Source organism: Falco peregrinus, unplaced genomic scaffold (assembly GCF_023634155.1).
Source record: "Falco peregrinus isolate bFalPer1 unplaced genomic scaffold, bFalPer1.pri scaffold_19, whole genome shotgun sequence".
Taxonomy (NCBI): domain Eukaryota; kingdom Metazoa; phylum Chordata; class Aves; order Falconiformes; family Falconidae; genus Falco; species Falco peregrinus.
In genome coordinates, this window is record NW_026599591.1 from 201,724 (window position 1) to 220,454 (window position 18,731).

The following is an 18,731-nucleotide window of genomic DNA, read 5'->3' on the forward strand; positions in this document are numbered from 1 at the left end:
AGAAACGTGTCAGTGTTTGTTGGCCTGACATCCCTCTACTATTTCTGATTTCACCACCATACCTGCCCCTGCTTCTTTGTAGAGGATGAACAGAGAGGGTGCTGTGTGCAAGAAGTCTTTTGCCTGGGGCTCTGCGTTTGCTTCACCTGCACGGCTCCTTTGATCTTCCAAACGCACCCGTGGAACACAAAAGCACGTGCAGCAAAGTGACCTCGTGGAAGTGGACAACACCTAAACCAAAATCCACCAGCAGCACAATAAGGAATTGGACCAGAAGCCCCAGATTTTGAAAACCCTCAGCCCCTCCTCATACCTGTGCACCTGTCCACAGGTGCTGGCACCTCCTCGGCTGATGGAGGGGAGAGGCCGGCCACCTCCTCCCCAAAGATGTCCCCGCAGTTTTCAATCACAAACTGCACCAGCACGTTCCCCTGCACACATCAAAGCCTTGGTCTCAGCCTACGAGTTTTCTCCCTTTGAGCCTCCCAGTTGCCCCTGCCATCCCCCTGGGGAGGGAGGGAGGGAGGGAGGGAGCAGCTGTGTGTTGCACAGCTGGCGGCCCCGCTTGAACCACAGCAGCCTATGAGCAACAGTTAGCTGGTTGATGGTGAGAGTGCTCATCCTTCGTCCTCCATCAGGGTGCGGGCGTCTCCCGTATCACACTGGGACGCACAAAAGCCTCAGCAGTCCGGCTGCTGTTGGAGCTGCTAGAAAAGCTTTTTGGGCGAGCCGACGTATTTGTAGTGGCCAGCATGGCAGTTTGCTTTATACCGTTGCCCTGAGCGTGGGCGTCTGGAGAAACTGCCCGGCAGTCAGTGTGCAGGGATGACGGCCGCAGGGGACAGCAAGCTGCAGGTGATGGTCAGCGGCGGCACCGTGTCTGCCTGCGTGTTGTCCTGGCTCTGAGCTAATGGCGCTGCTCCCCAGTGGAGCATCCATCGAGCCTGAGCACAGGCTGTGTCTTAGCCAGAATCCGAGCAGGAGCTGAGGGGACAGTGACACCTCCAGAGGTGCCATCCGGCCCCCACCTCCCTGTGTGACTGTGCTGTGAGTCCTAAAGCTCAGCCGTGATGCCCACTGGCAAGGAGTCTGGGCCAAGGGATGATCCCAAAGTCCTCCCCTAGGACGCACCAGCAAACAATATCTGCCCAGTCCCCAATTATCACATGGCAGACGTAGTCAGAAGAGAGGAAAGATCATTTTATTGAGGACATCAGCTGCAGGCTGGGGGGGTGGTGGCTACCCAGGAGCCCTGGGGCTTCAGGCAGGAAAACAGCACCTGCAACAATAAGAGCCAGGAAGCACTGCTAAAGCCACAAAGCCAGGACGAGGCGTGACTTGGTTGCCCTTGCTTTGGGGAACGCTTTACAAAGTGCCTTGAATCAGTGCTCCCGCCCAAAGGACTGGTTCTCTTCATTTACTCCAGCAGCCTCGGCAGACAATAAAAGCCTTACACAAGCAGCCTGCCACAGCAAGAAAGGATCTTCCTGACTTGCCGTTCAGTTCTCAAATGTTACGTTACTGCCTGTGGAACAGGGTTTAATAGGCTGTATTCCCAAGACCTCTGACTCCCCTTTACTGACCTGGGGCCTCGCGTTTGTGCTTTTCCCAAATGATATTCGTTCTAGTGTTTGGTCCACAGTTCCCCATTCTAGTATCTAATAGTGCATTCCACCACTTCATACGTTGACTTTTCAATCGCTTCGTCCGTCTCTGGCCGGCCCCCTCGCAGGGAACACGGAAACGCAGATCGGGACTCCCCACTCACTTCACAGTTAAACTGTGTCTCTCACACACATCACACTTGCTGGGCAGCCCTCAGCCACACAGGCAGCATGTTACATACAACTCTAGGAATGCTGACAGTTTGCGTTAGCACACAAAGTACGTGTTTCAATGAACAATTGCCAAAAACCAAGTTCTAATTTTTTCTGGCCCTAAGCAGGGGCCCTCTGCTCTGTTGCCCCTTCTTCCCCCAGTTTCTTACCGGAACTAGTAACTCCAGCTCACCAGTTCCTTGACCATGGCTTCAATCTGTTCCTGAGCCACATGCACATCTTCTGTAGGTCCTTCCAAAGTGATGTTATCCTCTCCTCCAGTGAATTTGATGTGAACCTTGAGGTGAAAGACAATGAATCTCTTAAGAATTTGCCAAGATCCAAGCCAGGCCAATGCTCTTGGTCAGGCCTACACCATCCATCCCTGCCACTAAGAGATGCGCTCCTTCCCAAAAAGCCCAAACAAAATCCCCACAATTTTACAAGTCAGTAACTTAACGATTTCGGCCATATGGCAGTGCCTAGAGCCCAAGGCTCTGGTGCTGTCCCAGTTTCTGCAAGGGCTTTGGAGAAGTTTACTCATCTAGCCTTTATCTAGATACCGTCTAACTCACCAGGGAGAAGCCTCGCTGCACTCGCCATTTCCAGGTATCCTACTACATCAGTTCTCAAAACAGCACCACATAAAGCTTCCTCGGAAGGGCTCAACCCATGACAATAACATAGGAGGAGCAGTGTTTGCAGCAGTAAAAGAGAGGGTTCCCTTGAACAGCAAAGATCTGTGTCATTTCCCCCTGGGTTTACCCACGCTAGAAGACACCTCTCTCTTCCGTGACGAGTGATCTGGACTAAACCTTTTTCTACGCCGGGGGTGCTAAGCTAACCAGCTCATCCATACCTTTGGCATCTGCTGAGTTATTTTGGCCAGGTTCTGTCCTTTCTTTCCAATAATGAAACGATGAAGCCAAGAGGGGGCAGAGACCGAGGAGACGGTAAAACTGTTGGCCTGAGAGACAGAAAAACAGAGAAGCTGTTTGATGGACAAACTGGGAGAGGCCTTCACAACAATTCAGTTCCAATTCCCATGCTGCACCTCCGGTATTGACTTCTAAGCTGCACCTCTAATGGCCCAAGAGAGACCACCCCCGCTACACCTGTCAGTGCTCACAAATGTATCTTCGCGGGACCTTCAAAGGAGGCCTAGCCCATCTTGTCAGTACCTTTGCATAGACTTCAGCCAATGCTTGCCCAAGTTTTTCAGGCTCGCCTCGCAGTATCAGCGTCTCCGAGCTACTGTCAGTGGGTGGGATCTCGACAGAGACTCCAGTCTTCTCCAAGATCTCCTGCAGGGAATTCCCCTTGGGGCCGATGACATACTTGTGCTGGGACTTCTTCACCTCCACTGCAATAGTAGTAGTCTTCTTTTTCTGTAGGGGCAGAGACACTGAGGCATCAATCGCAAGGGGGCGGGGAAGGACAAGAGCGACAGGAAGAGGCACAAGATGCAGTCAAACTCTGCACCCAGCAAAGAGCAAAGCCAAGCTGAGCACAGTGGCTCGGCAGTACCCTAGCACCCCTTGGACCCCTGCCTACAGAAAGCCTTGTGCTCAAAAATTCACAGGGGAAGTACAAAACTAGTATGCTGGGTCAAGCTCCCTGGGACACGGCATGCAAGAGACCACACACACACACACAGGCATGTCGTTGTCGTCGTCCCCGTCCCCCCGTTGGACAACAGGGTTCAACTCCCAGCCGTCTCCCAGGCAGTGCTGTGATGCAACACTGTGCAGGCTATAAGCCGATTGTTGAAATCCAGACCGGTACAAATACAGACCTAACCACGAGGAGAAACAGCCCAGCAACCCACAACAAGGATATTCACAGCAGCGTTGGCTGTGGGAAATAAACTGGAGTGACATTCACTCTTCAGCAACTTCTGCTTATGTAGCAACTTTGATACTGTCAGCTGGCCACCACTGTAGGCTTCACACTTCTTTCCTTCCTTAGTGTGAACAACAGCCAGGGGAGCTCTTGGTGGCCTGCTAAGTCCCACGATACAGAAAAGCCAGAAATCTGTCACCTCCCGGATAGTATCAGCCCAGCTCCCACTCTGCCGAGTGAGGAAACGGTAGGATTCGGGGTCATGTACTGCAAGGGCTGCTGAGCCAGATGCAACCGAGGGATGCACAAAAGTAGAACAAGAAGGGAAGAGTGCCTAGGAGCGGGTGCCAGGGGAAGGTGGGAAGCTTTATGGACCATCCGTACCTTCTCCTCATAGATCTTCTTAACGCGAGCCACAGCCTGGGCTAGTTGCTCCTTTTCTCCGGTGAAGACTATCTCGGTCTTGTTGACACTGGGTGGAGGAATGTTGATGCGCGTCCCTGTGTCCTGCATGAGCTCCCTCACCAGCTTGTTGTAAGGGCCAGCAATGAAAGGGTGGTACACTTTCTCCACGTCCAGCCGCTCCACGGCACGCTTATCCTGGAAGAGCCCACAACAGACCTTGGTGGGAACTGCCCTCTATATTACAGTCTCTGCCAGGCACAGCTAAGTTCCCAGGGGTGTCCTGCCTGACACTCTGGCCCAAGCAACCTTCTCAGTTTGCGGGCTTGTAGATCTCCACCTCTTTCAATCTACAAATACGGTTGCTGCTGCTGCTCCTTGTTTACGATATTCACCCCTGTGATCTCCTGCCTTATCCCAGCTGGCACCTAAGACGCTTCACTTCAACTATCAAATGCTTGTTTGGGCTTCAGAGATGGACAAAACGCAGCACAAGAAGTTTCAGGACCTGGCAGCGGTGCTCATACAGCCGGCGAGTGGCACAGTATACGTCTCCGTTCAGGCTAACGTTAGCCACTGACTGTAGCCACGGTGGCTACAAACTCCGACTATACCGTGGGGAAGCAAAAAGGCTGACCAGCTAATGCCATGAGAGAGATCACAGTACTGAGGTACCTGCTCAGCGGAGATAAGCAGGATCTCGTGCCGGGCCTTCTCAATCCCTTCTTTAGTGCCGCTGATCTTGATCTGGTTGCTGGGGTCATCTGGGCGGGGGACCTGCATTTTGGTTGCAGTTTTGAGCTTCAGGTCCTGCAGCCTCTCACCCTTCTTTCCAATGACAAAACGGTGGTGCTCCTTGGGGATGGCAACTGTCGCTGAAGCCTGCGGCAGAAGAACCAAGCATCTGTGAAAAGCCTTGCCTGCACTGGCAGATCCACAGGAACAGAGCCAGGGAAAGCAAGGTAGACGCTGCTCAGCGGTACTGCTCCTCAGAGCAAACACAACGCCTTCCCAGCACATTCTGTCCGAGGGCTGACACTGTACCAGCTGATCTACAGTGCCTCTATGCCAGGAGTATAAAGCCCACCTTTCCCTCAAAACCCTTCTGTTTGCACAGGAGCAGTACTCTGAATTAGCAAAGGCCTTCCGACACAGACGAGGAGGTGCCTCTCCTCCAGTGTAAGACACCAGGCAACAACTGAGATGGCAGCGCACAGCTGGAGTTTATCTGAACTCTGGCATCTGCTGCCAAGGCTACAGAGAACAAGACATACAGTACGACTCCTAGGAAAGAGAAATTCAACACCAGAAACCTACTGCAGGAGGCAGGCAGCTAGCAGATGCTTACCGCTACTTAAGTGCTAAGGCGTCTTCAAGTGTAGCACATGCTGCTCCTGGGACTGCTTCTAGAAGGCCCCACATGCAAAAGGGGTCCTTCTCAATCTACCATTAAAGGGCTGCTCTATACAAGGGCTTCCTGACTTCTTCCCTTCTCACTGAGTTTTTACAGGTCTGGTAGCTGATGACTGCTATCATGCTCCTGATCCCTGTGATTAGGTAACCACTAACAGCAATCAGACAATGAACATTCAAGCTATAATGGAAAAATAAAAGATGAAGAAAAGATCACTCGGTGTGACTTTTCAGCTCTGTGCTCCTGTCCTGAAGCTAGCCAAGCCCAAGAGAAGCTGGAATACAGACACACCTTCCAGACCTGGGGCCAGGGCAGAAGGAGGTATATTTGAGAACAGTGGCTCACGGGTCTGTGGCGGCACGACCTGAACTGTTTTTTCAGATGCACATTGTGGATGTAGGGTTTCGTTCCTTTCTCTTTCCTCTGGCAGGGTATGACACAGGGGCTGAACAGCGCTAAGCAGACATGGTATTAACATTGCATTACCTACCTTTGGCATTATGCTTTAAAACACACTGCAACACCTGGCTGCGATACATCCTAACAAGAGCTACCACCTTGACTATGAGCTCAAGAACCTTAAGGTAAGAGATCAAAACCTAGAGGACTGAAGCAACCGAAACAACAGGGTTGTGGCTCCTTACCAGTGTGCCTTGAGTTACACAATGCAGAACCCTGACCCGAAGCTTTTGGCTTTTGGCAGGACTTCCTTTCCTCTACTTTTCTTTCTCCCAGCCTTCCACGTTCTCCTCTGAAGGACTTCAGGAAAAGCACAGTCCCGTTCTCACACACTACTAGCTTTGTGTGTGAGGCTCCTGCACCCCCTCCAGCACCAGCACCTCAGCACAAAGTCACTGGTTGCAACTCAAATGTTCCAGAGATCGCAGACTCCACGCTTCATGCAACACCACGGCCTGTAATTACCTTGGAACCCTATTTTAAGCCTCATTCCCATTCCAAATTGCCAGTTGGGTGCTTTGAAAACGTACAGCAAAGCTGAGTTAGTCATACCTCTTTGGCTTACAAGCACACGGGCCCAAGGGTCTCAAAGCATTTGCGAGTCTTGGGGAAGAGCAAAGACGAAGGCAGAAACAGTTAGATGCCCTCACCTGAGTCTGCAGTCGAGCGACAATCTGCTTCCGAGCCTTCGTGACTGCTTCCGCCTTGCCAGAGACCACGATCGAAAGGCCCTGGTCCTTTGCGAGAGACAGCTCCAGGTGAGCTCCCGTCTTCCGCATGATGTCAAGGCAGATCTTGGCCTGCTCGCCTTCTCCAAACTGATTCATGCCCTTGTATTTCCTCTCCTCCAGTGGCACATGGAACACCTGCTCAGCCACGGGACAGACACAAGCAGGGCACAGCAAGGTGTCAGTGTGCTTTGGATTGTCAGTGCCTCCCTCTGCAATCCTCCCTTCAGGCCTGTTCCAGCTATCTGTGCAACAGGGATGCAGAGCTTCTTCTGGGCAGTTTTTCAACACATCCCTCCCCCTCCAGAGCAGTCCTAGCATTCAGCTGCAGTCTTCCTTGTGCGCCAGGGCAAAGGACAGCAAAGAGGCAGTTACTCTGACACACTAAGGGATTTCATACTCCAGGGAAAGCTTCACTTCACCTACTTTTTGGAGGGATGAAAAGGAGGGAGATAAGACACCCACTCCCACCAACCTGAGTGATGACAGAAGCCTTTATTGGCCGGATTTTGCTCCAGGGCCCAGCAGGTTCCCGGGCAGCTTCCAAACATGGTGCTTTCTCAGGGAGCGCAGGGAAGGCTTCCTCGTAGGTGGGAGGATCCTTCTCTTCTTCAGAGTTTAAAGCTGTTACTGCGGTGAAGCAAACAAGGCAAATGAGATGCTCTCCCCACAGAAACGCCCCCATTCATAGGCAGTGCAACTCTATTGAGGCATCATCAAAGAGGGACAACAAAGGACTTGTGCACTACTATTCATCCTGCTACAGTTATGCTTGTGGAGAGCAGCCGAGTCGGGAGCACAGCTGAGCTCAGCACAGCACAGACTGCAGCAGGTGCCGCCATGGATGCAGGAAGCAACCGTGCAAGTGAATGGTGGCAGCAAACAAGCACATTATCGCCAACTTTGTTGAGAGGAGGAGCTTCATCAGGGGACAACAGGCCAAGCAGAAAGAAATCAAAGGGACACAGCAAGGCTGTAGGTCAGAAGGGGACAAGACAGACACATGCCCAGGAAGAAGGCAGAGAGAAGCAGAAGCACTCTAGTTGGGGCAGAGTCCAGGGAAAGCCTGTAGCTTATGTTCGACTCAGCTGTGCACTGGGCTGTGCCAAGCGGGCCAGCTCGCAGCTGGAGAATGGGTGCCGAGACCCATCAGTGAGTCAGTCAATACGGTTATAATGACTTTCCCCAACACCTGGCTGAGCAAAGGAGGAAGTGACAATCCAGCACACTGATCCCACGAGGCTCTCTTGCAGCCCAATGACCCATGCTTGCACATGCCCTGCCCCACGGCTGACAGCGTTGCTAGCCAGAGCTCTGTGAAGATCTGAGGCTTGCCTCCGCCTGGCCCTGCACTGTGCAGCACCACCGATGTGCTCCTGTGGGTGGAAAGCCAGAGTCTGGCAGGCCGCCAGCCTAGGAATGGCGAACGCCGTGCCTGGACACTTAGGGGGAGCCGGAGGCATGGAGCGAGCTTGGCTAACAGCAAGGAACCTTGCCTGCGCAGTTTCTATTTAGAGGCACATCACAGGAACTCAGCTGTGTCTTCTCACCTTTCACCTGCTGCTGCGTCAAGCCACTGCGGTGTTCGGCAAAGCTCTCCTGGGTCAAAAGTGCCACCGAGCTCATCGTCGACCTCCCACGCACACACACAATCTGGGTATGCCACTGGAAGAGACAGAGGAGGCAACACTATTACCAGCACCATTCAAGATGCACACAAGTCACTCCAGGAAGGCAAAAGACGTGTTTACTGAGCACTTTTCCAGCCGGCCTCTTGAGAAGCGCCTACAGGGCCAGTCTGCTGCCCTGTTCTCTTGCTGAACCACACAGAAACTCAGGGGGGATTTTTCCTCATAGCACAGCGGGCATCAAAACCAGAGCTCCTCGTTAAGAAGGCAGAGGATGTGCAACCTAAGAAGCCTCTTGGAAAGGGGGACACCCCAAGCTGTTAAAGCATACTCTCATTAATCTATCAAGTATTAATGGCGTGCAGTTTTAAAACCAGTCTCCCAAGGTACACATAGGCAGTGCAAGACCCTTGTGGAACCCTGGAGAGAAAACAAAAAAGAGCCCAGGATGCTGCCTCTTCCTGAAAAACTTACGCCTTGATTACCAACCGAGCATGAGCACCTGGGGCCCAGAGAGCAGCTCCTGGTGTCTCCAGCTCCTCTGCAATCCCTCCCACAACAGGCTCTACCGAGCGTGACCTTCCCTTCCGCTCCACATACAGTCTCACAGCCCACAGTAAATACCACAGCCTCCTGGTAGCAGACTCTGCTGGAACTGCTTCTAGAACGCGCCCCCCCCCCCCCGAAAAACAATCACCCAAACAAAAAAACTACCTGCAAAGCCCACTACAGTACATCATGCAGCCCAACAGTTTCTTCTCTCAAGGTTAGGAACATTAGGAAGAGAGGCCTAATCCTGCAGCTGGGTTTTATTTTCCTGTCTCTACTTTATCTGTTTTCATATTTTAATACAAAGAACACCTCCCTACTTCTTGCACAGACCCGTGTTGCAAAAGTTTTACAGGCTCTGGGCCTCTCAGTGACATGCTCTTGGACAAGTGAGACTCCTTACATGCTGGGTGAACATGCCTTTCCCAGCCCACTTCAGAAAAGCCCCGGACTTTCTGCAGCAGTGCATGTCTTTGTCAAGGATGTCACAGCATTTCCCTAAGGGTAATGCTGCAGAAAGAAGGCTGCTCTTGTGCTTGATCCACAGGGGCTAAAAGGCTTGTATTTCTTGTTACAGTGTCTGCTCAGGCCGTGCCTGGGTGCCCACTCCTGCTAAGGATGGGACCAACGGATCTGCAACTTCTCTCTTTCTGGCCGCAAGGGAAGTGCAAAGGCAGTTTCCAGATCCTGCCTTTACTGCTTGTCAGCTTCAAAACAGCCACGAGGACACCTGCCAGGCTCTTGCTCTCCTGCTGTAAGGTTCATTTGATAAGCTCTGCACAGTATAGGCCTGAGGATTTTCTTCTGTAGCATTCTTGAACACAAAACAAATGTGAACCATAGTTTAGTACTTTTCTTTTTTTTTTTTTAAGAGAAACAATGCTTTCACATGAAGTGGGTATTTTGCAGAAACCCACAGATCAAATTGTCAGATACCCTCACAGCCACGGCGAATGAACTTTTTCAGCCATACGCTCGCATTCAGTTTGAACATGTTAGACTGGTCTCAGTGCAGCTGCTGACTGCTCTAACCACCTGACTGGTAGCGGCCTGGGTGAATGACCTGAATCCCCGCAGCAGCACAATCCTAAGTGCACTTGTATCAGCTTAACATGCTTCTATATGCAAAGGGAAGAGTATGTTTTGGGAAAGGCAGTATCAGCGGAAATACTGTAACCAATAGCACATCTTGATTTTCTTTGACAAGGTGTGAACCGCACAGGGGGGCTTATCTGGGATGGCTCTGCACTCTGATAACAGCTGTAAAATCCAGGGTTACAGATCTCTCTTCCAATAGGCCGTACCCTCTTCAGAAGCAGCTTAATGTGCATTGGGAAAAAAAGACTAGCTACCTGACCGAGAGCAACTGCCCTTATCCTACCAAAGAAAAAGTTACCATTGTTACCGGAGAGCGGCGGGGAGGCGACTGGGCGACCGCCCCCCGCAGCCCTGTCCCCTCGGGGGTGGCCCCGGCCCTCCCACCAACCCGCGGGGCAGCCGCCACAGACAGGGGGAGCGCGACGTGACTCAGGGATTTTGTCCGTGCCCTGGGTGCCGCCGGAGCGCTCCCCGTTGCCGGCGCAGTGCGGGGCGGCCACTGCGTGGGGGAGCGGCTGGGGAGGCCGGCAGGTTGGGCGGGTGCAGGAGGCCGGTGGGCCGAGCCCCTCCGCGCAGCCCCCGCACCCCCGCTCGCTGCGGAGGGTTGCCCTGGCGGCACGTGGGCCACACCACGCCAATGGGAAAGGCTGAGACCACAGAGTGCAGTCGGGTGCTCGCTGGACATCCCGCTTGCGGAGCCCGTCTCTCTGCTGCCGCTGTCTTGTTGGAGGCAGCGCAACCCGCCCGGCCGCAGAGACGGGCCCGCACCCTCCTCCCGCTATAACTGAGGCTATACCCCCAACCCCCACCGCCCGCCCTGCGCGGCCAGTGCCACCGCGTGCCCCGGGACCGGCCTTACCTCTAGTAGGCCCGCAGCTAAGCCTATGCTGGGCACGAGGCCGAGGGGCCTGCCGTCATCGTGGTCAAGAAGAGAGATGTGTGTGACCTCCCAACATACGGGTGGTCCCTCCCCTGTGTGCCCTTTGTCAGCCGGTTGCTAGGGGAAGAGCCCGACTCGTTCCCATAGCAACCGACCAAAGGGCACATGGGGGCAGGGCCACACCTGTGTTGGCAGGTCACGCACTTCTCTCCTCTTCACCAAGATGGTGCCCCGGGACCGGCTTTACCTCTCGTAGGCCTGCAGCGAAGCCTGTGCTGGGCACGAGGCCGAGGGGCCCGCCTCTTCCCGCCAGCTGTGCGCGCGTGGGAGCGGCGGTCGGGGTCGCTGGCTGCGCGAGGCGCGGGGCAAAGGTGAGGAGACGCGGCGGGAGGGGGGCAGCCAGCGGCGCTGCCCTCCCTCGGCGGGGCTCGGGGGTCTGCCTGCGTGGCCCTCGTCTGGAGGGGCGGTGCAGGACAGCCCCTTCCCCGGCTCTCCGGGAACTCTCCGGGAAGCCCCTCTGGGGTGCTGAGCAGGTGCTGGTGAGGAGGAAGCAGCCGAGGGGAGCTGCGGGGTGGGGCACACACACACCCCTACCACCACCACCCCCATACCCACAAACACCCCCGCCCACCCCGGTCCATCCCTAAAATCCTTCATCAATTCCCACCCGTCCGTCCCTAAACCCCTTCCCCCGCCCCCTCCCCTACTCCCGTCCCTCTGTCCCTGGCATGGCCCAGCTGCCCAGCACCACCAGACCACTCTGGCCCAAACACCATAAGGCAATGGTTCCCACCTGACAACAGCAAGTCGAGGAACCTTTTTTTTCCTAAATAAAGACATTTTTGCTTCATATGCTGCCCACTACACCAAATTATGTCTTGCTGACTGACTGGATACCCAGCAAAGATGAACTCCACATCAAATCGATCAAATATATCAATCATTGAAACATATCCAAGGTAGTTTCTTGTATTATAATACAGGAAAATAGCATGCAATATGATAAAAGGAAACAGCAGTAGCTATTGTGAGCGATATGACAAAAGAGCAATAGGAGCGAAGCACCAAATTGTCACTGCAAAGCCTTAACGAGACTAAGGAAAGGAGACATCACCAATTCCAACCCCAACATCACACAAGACCACCCTTTATCTGGGAGCGCCCTTGCAGCCGGCACCAGCAGTCTCTTGGGAAATGGGAAATTCCCCTGGAGAAGGTGCCAGAAAGGAATTCTCCGGCTGCTTCTCAACCTGCCCTGGCAGACGTGTGAGGCACAGCACAAAAGTTCTGCTCCCTGATTTCTGTGGTGAGCAAAATTGACACGGCACATTTGCAATATTACACAGACCCAAGAAGTCACCTTGGAAAAGTAAAAGCGCAACACTGCTCCCCTGGAGAAGTGCGGCGAATGAAGAGACGGGACGCAGCTTGATGCAAGCAAGTTGTCCCTTTATTAGTGATTTTCTTACAATTATATATGTTTCTACCTTCTACATATTACACCCTGATTGGTTAAATCTTAAGCGTAAGAAACACCGATTGGTTAATATTTAAGGCACACCGTTAGAACAATAGGTACTTACTAGTTTATCTTGACCTAGCAATAATTTTTATTCCAAGGTTAGGGAGTTTCTTTCTACGCGGCTTTCTTAATTACATATTGGCGCCATCTGTTCCCTTATCTGGCTACTTGTTTCTCTGTCCGTCTGGTTGCCTCCTCAACTGTGACGGCTCAGGGGTCTGCAGTTAGCTTGTTCCTTTGCTCCCAGGGCTTGTGCCCTACAAGTTCTAACAAGTCTCTATTCATCAGGCTATCAGTACTTGGACTCTTGCCCTTGAGGCCTTGTCCTACAGAGAAGGTGCAAGGAAGGAGTTCTCTTGCTGTTTCTCACCCTGCCCTTGCAACCATGTGGGGAGAAGCACAAAAGTTCTGCTCCCTGCTTTCTGTGGTGAGGAAATTGACCAAAAACTTATGCACTCATGCAGAACCAGAGCTCACCCGGTGAAAGTGCAGCACTGCTCCCCTGGAGAAGGTGCCAGGCAGGAATTCTCTTGCTGCTTCTCACCATGCCCTGGCAGCCATGTGAGGCACAGCACAAAAATTCTGCTCCCTGATTTCTGTGGTGAACAAAACTGACCGGTTTAGTTGTACTCACGGAGAGACAAGACTTTCTTACTCGAAAGCAAAACCAGAAAGCCACACAGGCTTGGGAATCTTCTTCTTCTGCATGGCTGGTGACTTCCCATGGCTATTCCTCAAGGCAGGAGAAACAACCATGAATTTGGAAGCCCGCATAAATTCAAGTACACGTAGTCCTCTGACAGTCACTACTTGTGGGCCAGCAGTCCTCTCACCCCTCCACAGATCTGCCTCTTAGTCCTCTAGCAGTCATTCTCCATGGAGGGACCACAAGTCCTCCATACCTACCTACCAACTCACCAGAAATGAGTCAGACCACATCAGAAGTAACACTGCCTGACCTGCAGGAGATATAGAAACCGTCATTACTGGTCGACAAGACAGAAAAAACACCGCCAGACAGCAGACAGCAGAAAAACAACCAGAAGAAACATTGTATACAAACCAAAGGCCCCCATCCAAACCCTGCAAAGGCCAAAAACATGAAAAAAGGCACTCTCCACATAAAAAAACCAAACCAAAACCACACAAAGAACACATAATAAGATCACACTACCATAACCCCAGGAATACAGAGCCAACAAACCCAGATTCTGTCCATAACAATAACACGCTTTAACGCTTCACTCGCTTAACCTCTGGCATACCATAACCTTGTCGCCCCCAAACCCCAGCACGCTGTAGCCCTAAGGCAACACAAAATGGAACACAAAGTCCCTGGAGATCTCTGTCAGGGCCTTCAGGGGGACGCTGACCTCAGGCATCGTAACCTTGAAGTGGGAGCCATGTGGAGGCACCAGAACATCACCGGCACCCATCTTCACACCCTGAAACAGTGCCTGGGATAAACGCTCCTGGGCAGAAAGACTGAGGCACTCGGAGGCTTTGAACCGGCCGGCCACAGTCACAGGGCTTGAGCTCATCATTTCTGTGTCAGAGCCACCAGGCAGGTGGCCCCATCCTCCCAGAGAGACCCCTCAGGGCACCTGTACCCAGCTCCAGGGGGCTGGATACACAGCCTCGGATCCATGGTGGGAGGGGTGCTTTAATCCTGGGAGCGGGATTTCTAACAGTGCCCCTGAGGAGGAAAGCCTCCTCAGGCCTGGAAGCCTGAGAGACATCCCTGCGCTGCTCCACACGTCACCAAAAGCAGGGGCTGAGGAAGGCTGCTTTGGGGCCCGTCGAGGGAACCAGCTCCCCTGGGCTGCTCTGCGGCCACTGGCTGCCGTTGCTGTCACGCAGGTCTCAGTGCTGCTCTGCAGTCGGCCGTCACCTCCCTGCGCGACACTCTCCAGCGCAGCACACGTCTGCACTGGCTCTCCCTGGGGACAAAGATCACAAGCGAGGAATGGGCTTGGCTTTGCCCCCAGTCCCAGGCTGCCACCAGAGAGACCTGCCACCCCCCGCCCCAGCTGTGCGATGTGGGCACCACGTGCAGCTGCAGACGTGGGTCAGGGCAGCTGTGGGCAGGGGGCAAGCCCCGTGGCGGTGCCCCCGGCGCTGGCAGCAGGCAGAGCTGGGGAGAGCGAGGGGCAGCCCAGGGCAGCCGGCAGCTGGCGGCGGGGACCGGCAGGGTGCAGCACCCTCAGCAATGCGCGGCTCCTTGCGCCTCGGCCCCAGGGCTGCAGCGCAGGGCTGGCCCCAGCCGGGGCTGGGCTGGGAACAGCCAGGCAGGGCCCCCTGGCAGCCCCGGCACGCACCTGCTCCCTGCATGGGGCAGCCTGGTCCTTTGCAATCGACCCCGTGGCATCCAGAGAAGGGCCCTGCCCTGGGCCAGAGCCATCTCTGCAGGCAGGAGGCCTTCCTCGGCGTCCGTCCCTCAAATCCCTCCCTCCGGCCCCCACAGTCCGTCCCTAAAACACTTCCCCTCGCCCCCAGTCCCTGCGAGCGGGGAATCCGCCTCCCCAGCTTTGAGCCCGGGCAGCGCAAGCCCCCCCCGGGCTCACCCTGCCATCCATGTGGTTCCTGGAAGAAACACCATCCCACCATGCCCGCAGGCAAACCGCTATCCCTATGGACACAATGGGGGCAGCCGGCACGGGGCGGGGGGGGGTGTCACTCTCGGGGCTATTCTAGTGAGCAACACTCAGAGAGGCCAAAAACTGGAGTGCAGGGGTGATGCCAGCATTACAGCCGGCTGCAAGCGAAAGGCACTCAATGGGCATGGGCGCTGCTGGGAGGGAAAGCGCCACGTCAGGACGGTCGGGAATCTCGACTGGCTGGGAGGGAGCTCCATCGAGCGCTCAGAGTTGAGGCTTGAGATCCTTGCAGCCACGGAGGTTTTTGCACGGAGAGCTGTGCTAAGCAAGGCTGGTTTATCACTTTGGCTGCAACACGAGCGTGCTGCACCCATGCATGTGTGCTTCCCCTGAGCCGACAGAGAACTTTCTCTCCTGGGCTTTGTTCCCTCTGGGACAGCGGCTGTGAGCGAGGCAGGGCTGTCAGATATGCACAGCAGGGGTCGAGGGGCTCAGAACGGATAAACCCCCCGGCCTGCGCCCGGCCCTGCCCCTCTCTTACAGCCTCCATGGCAGTTCCCCTGCAGCTGAATAGAACCATCAACGCTCTGTCTTCAGTGCAGTTTCTTGTACATAGAAAAAGGGGACAGCACAAAGCGTGAAGCAAAGCCAAGAAGGTGGCACCTGATTTTAAAAAGAATACATTCAGTACATCACAAAAAAATGCGGTGGAACTCACTCTTCCAATTGGGTTAGGCAGGAGGAAAATGGATTTGGAAAGCAAATAAGAATCGCTCACTTCAAGCTATAAGGTGGCTACTAAACACAGACTCTCCCGTGCATGTCCTGCTCATTAGTTCTGCGCTTTGGACATGCCTGCGGCTTCCCTGAAGCACCCTCTCTGGGTTACTCTTCCAAAGGGGTTCCTGGGACATCTGCATAGGGAAGCTGCCTGAAGCAATCACCGTTTGTTATCCTGTCAGGTTTCAGCCAGGGCAGATAGCCTGTGCATGCAGGGACTACAAACTGCAGGCATCGCAACTTGTGGATCCCAGGAAAAAGGGGGTACACGATATGAATTTACGGTACAAGGCTGTCACTGAAACAAGCCATGTGAAGTGGAATATAGTACTTCTAGCACCAGTGAAATAGTGTACGTTAAAAGAGTATTCATCTATATACAAAAAAGTCATGAAAACTTATTTTCAGGACATTTCTCAAGATCTTGAGAAATAGACCTCTGTTTACTGGTAAGGGAAGAAGAAGTAAGAAACTAAAAAGTGTCCATCCCAATACACACACCACCACCACAAACACCACGACCCGCCCCCAAATTACCTCAGGTGAGCCGCGGCCTTTTTAAAAAGTGCCAGCATCTAAAGCGTATGTAGTGACCTGGAACAACGTTGCTGCATATTTGGGATTCAGATGATACAGGGCAGCGTGAGGATTGCTAACATGGACAAAACAGCGGGACTTACTTTGCCTCTTTATTTCGGTAGCTAGGTAAATAGCTAAGGATTGAGGCTCTTGTGGCGAGGTGTCTGCTTACCCTTGAGCAAACAGTACTTCCATAAGTGCAAAACCAAACCTGCAACGCTGGGAATGGCAGTTTCCTGCTGACACGCATTTTTTTCCAAAAGGCAGGTGTCTGCTTCCTATCTGGGGCCATCTTTGTGCACGCTAAAAATAGTTCATGCCCTTAGTGCAGTGTTGAGAGTTTTGAAAGATGGACAGCAGTGTCTGGTACACACCTTCTTCAGGAAGGTCAGGAAGGGCTTCTTGACCTTCCTGAATTTTTTCAGCGGTTGATCTCGAAAAGCTTTTCTTCTCTCCTTTGCTCTTCTGGTGTGCTTTCAGCCTCTTCTCCAGAGACCTGTTTTCCCTTTCTGTTTCTTTGCTTTTCATTTTCCTGAAACGAAAGACCCTGCAAACCTTGATATTCCACAGTGTTATTAGAGAGGTAAAACCACGATCAACTGGAATCAGTTCTCATTTTAAACAAAGGGAGCTCATTTTACCTTCTTTCCTCTGAAAGGCTCATCAGCTGTTCCGGGTCTACCGAGGAGTCTGCTGTGCTCTCGGGGGTGGTTGGAAGCAAAGGTACAAGCGCCTGAACCGGAAAGGTTGAAGTTGACAGGTGGCAAGACACCTGGAGCAGTAAGCTACCGTTTTCCAAATTGCTACCTTAGCTCCTCAAATAAGATCCCTTTGGTTGCTTTGCATTATCCACATTTTGCACGGTCGTAAGATAGGCTTCAGGAGCTCTGATGAATTGGGATGATGGGCTGCCCCTTCTCGCGGGCTGGGGCACCACAAACTGGAGGGGTCTTGGAGGGTAGGACAGACCCTTGCCAGCTTCGTTCTGCTGGGCTTTCTTCTGCCTTCCTGGGACACGGTTCTGCCGTTATCCCTTGGGCAGCATTATCCCATTCTGGGGCGTGAGCCTTTTATTTTTAAATCTGCGATTTTGTATTTGACTTCTTGTAAGTATTTAGATTGATTAAGCACATTCCCAATGCATCTGAGAAACAACCTTTCTGTTTTTTCTTCTCTATCATTACAGGGTGGGAAAAGTCAAACAGACAAGGGATCTAATGACAGGAGGAGGCACAGCAGCTGCTTGGACCTATCAGAAACTACTGTCATACATGAGAAACGTGTCAGTGTTTGTTGGCCTGACATCCCTCTACTATTTCTGATTTCACCACCATACCTGCCCCTGCTTCTTTGTAGAGGATGAACAGAGAGGGTGCTGTGTGCAAGAAGTCTTTTGCCTGGGGCTCTGCGTTTGCTTCACCTGCACGGCTCCTTTGATCTTCCAAACGCACCCGTGGAACACAAAAGCACGTGCAGCAAAGTGACCTCGTGGAAGTGGACAACACCTAAACCAAAAAAAATCCACCAGCAGCACAATAAGGAATTGGACCAGAAGCCCCAGATTTTGAAAACCCTCAGCCCCTCCTCATACCTGTGCACCTGTCCACAGGTGCTGGCACCTCCTCGGCTGATGGAGGGGAGAGGCCGGCCACCTCCTCCCCAAAGATGTCCCCGCAGTTTTCAATCACAAACTGCACCAGCACGTTCCCCTGCACACATCAAAGCCTTGGTCTCAGCCTACGAGTTTTCTCCCTTTGAGCCTCCCAGTTGCCCCTGCCATCCCCCTGGGGAGGGAGGGAGGGAGGGAGCAGCTGTGTGTTGCACAGCTGGCGGCCCCGCTTGAACCACAGCAGCCTATGAGCAACAGTTAGCTGGTTGATGGTGAGAGTGCTCATCCTTCGTCCTCCATCAGGGTGCGGGCGTCTCCCGTATCACACTGGGACGCACAAAAGCCTCAGCAGTCCGGCTGCTGTTGGAGCTGCTAGAAAAGCTTTTTGGGCGAGCCGACGTATTTGTAGTGGCCAGCATGGCAGTTTGCTTTATACCGTTGCCCTGAGCGTGGGTGTCTGGAGAAACTGCCCGGCAGTCAGTGTGCAGGGATGACGGCCGCAGGGGACAGCAAGCTGCAGGTGATGGTCAGCGGCGGCACCATGTCTGCCTGCGTGTTGTCCCGGCTCTGAGCTAATGGCGCTGCTCCCCAGTGGAGCATCCATCGAGCCTGAGCACAGGCTGTGTCTTAGCCAGAATCCGAGCAGGAGCTGAGGGGACAGTGACACCTCCAGAGGTGCCATCCGGCCCCCACCTCCCTGTGTGACTGTGCTGTGAGTCCTAAAGCTCAGCCGTGATGCCCACTGGCAAGGAGTCTGGGCCAAGGGATGATCCCAAAGTCCTCCCCTAGGACGCACCAGCAAACAATATCTGCCCAGTCCCCAATTA

The 18,731-nt window shown here is 53.5% G+C and overlaps 1 protein-coding gene across 1 annotated transcript; it reads right to left on the reverse strand.

The window, feature by feature from the left end:
• Positions 1-1,651: 1,651 nt before the first annotated feature.
• Positions 1,652-8,339, reverse strand: LOC129783292 (vigilin-like). The gene is made up of 9 exons (XM_055793293.1): positions 8,213-8,339; positions 7,138-7,292; positions 6,585-6,800; positions 4,737-4,943; positions 4,044-4,259; positions 2,999-3,205; positions 2,677-2,784; positions 2,001-2,115; positions 1,652-1,725 (listed from the first exon to the last, which is right to left on the reverse strand). The coding sequence occupies exons 1-9, from the start codon at positions 8,286-8,288 to the stop codon at positions 1,652-1,654; spliced, it is 1,374 nt and encodes a 457-aa protein (XP_055649268.1). The 5' UTR covers positions 8,289-8,339.
• Positions 8,340-18,731: the final 10,392 nt, after the last annotated feature.

Bases quoted from the DNA above. Each gene is read 5' to 3' on its own strand.
- LOC129783292 (XM_055793293.1), bottom strand. From the start codon at position 8,288: ATGAGCTCGGTGGCACTTTTGACCCAGGAGAGCTTTGCCGAACACCGC. The intron at 6,801-7,137 runs GTTGGTGGGAGT...GTGGCTGAGCAG, and splicing joins AGGCTTCTGTCATCACTCAG to GTGTTCCATGTGCCACTGGA. The intron at 2,785-2,998 runs GTACTGACAAGA...TCTGTCTCTCAG, and splicing joins TGGCTGAAGTCTATGCAAAG to GCCAACAGTTTTACCGTCTC.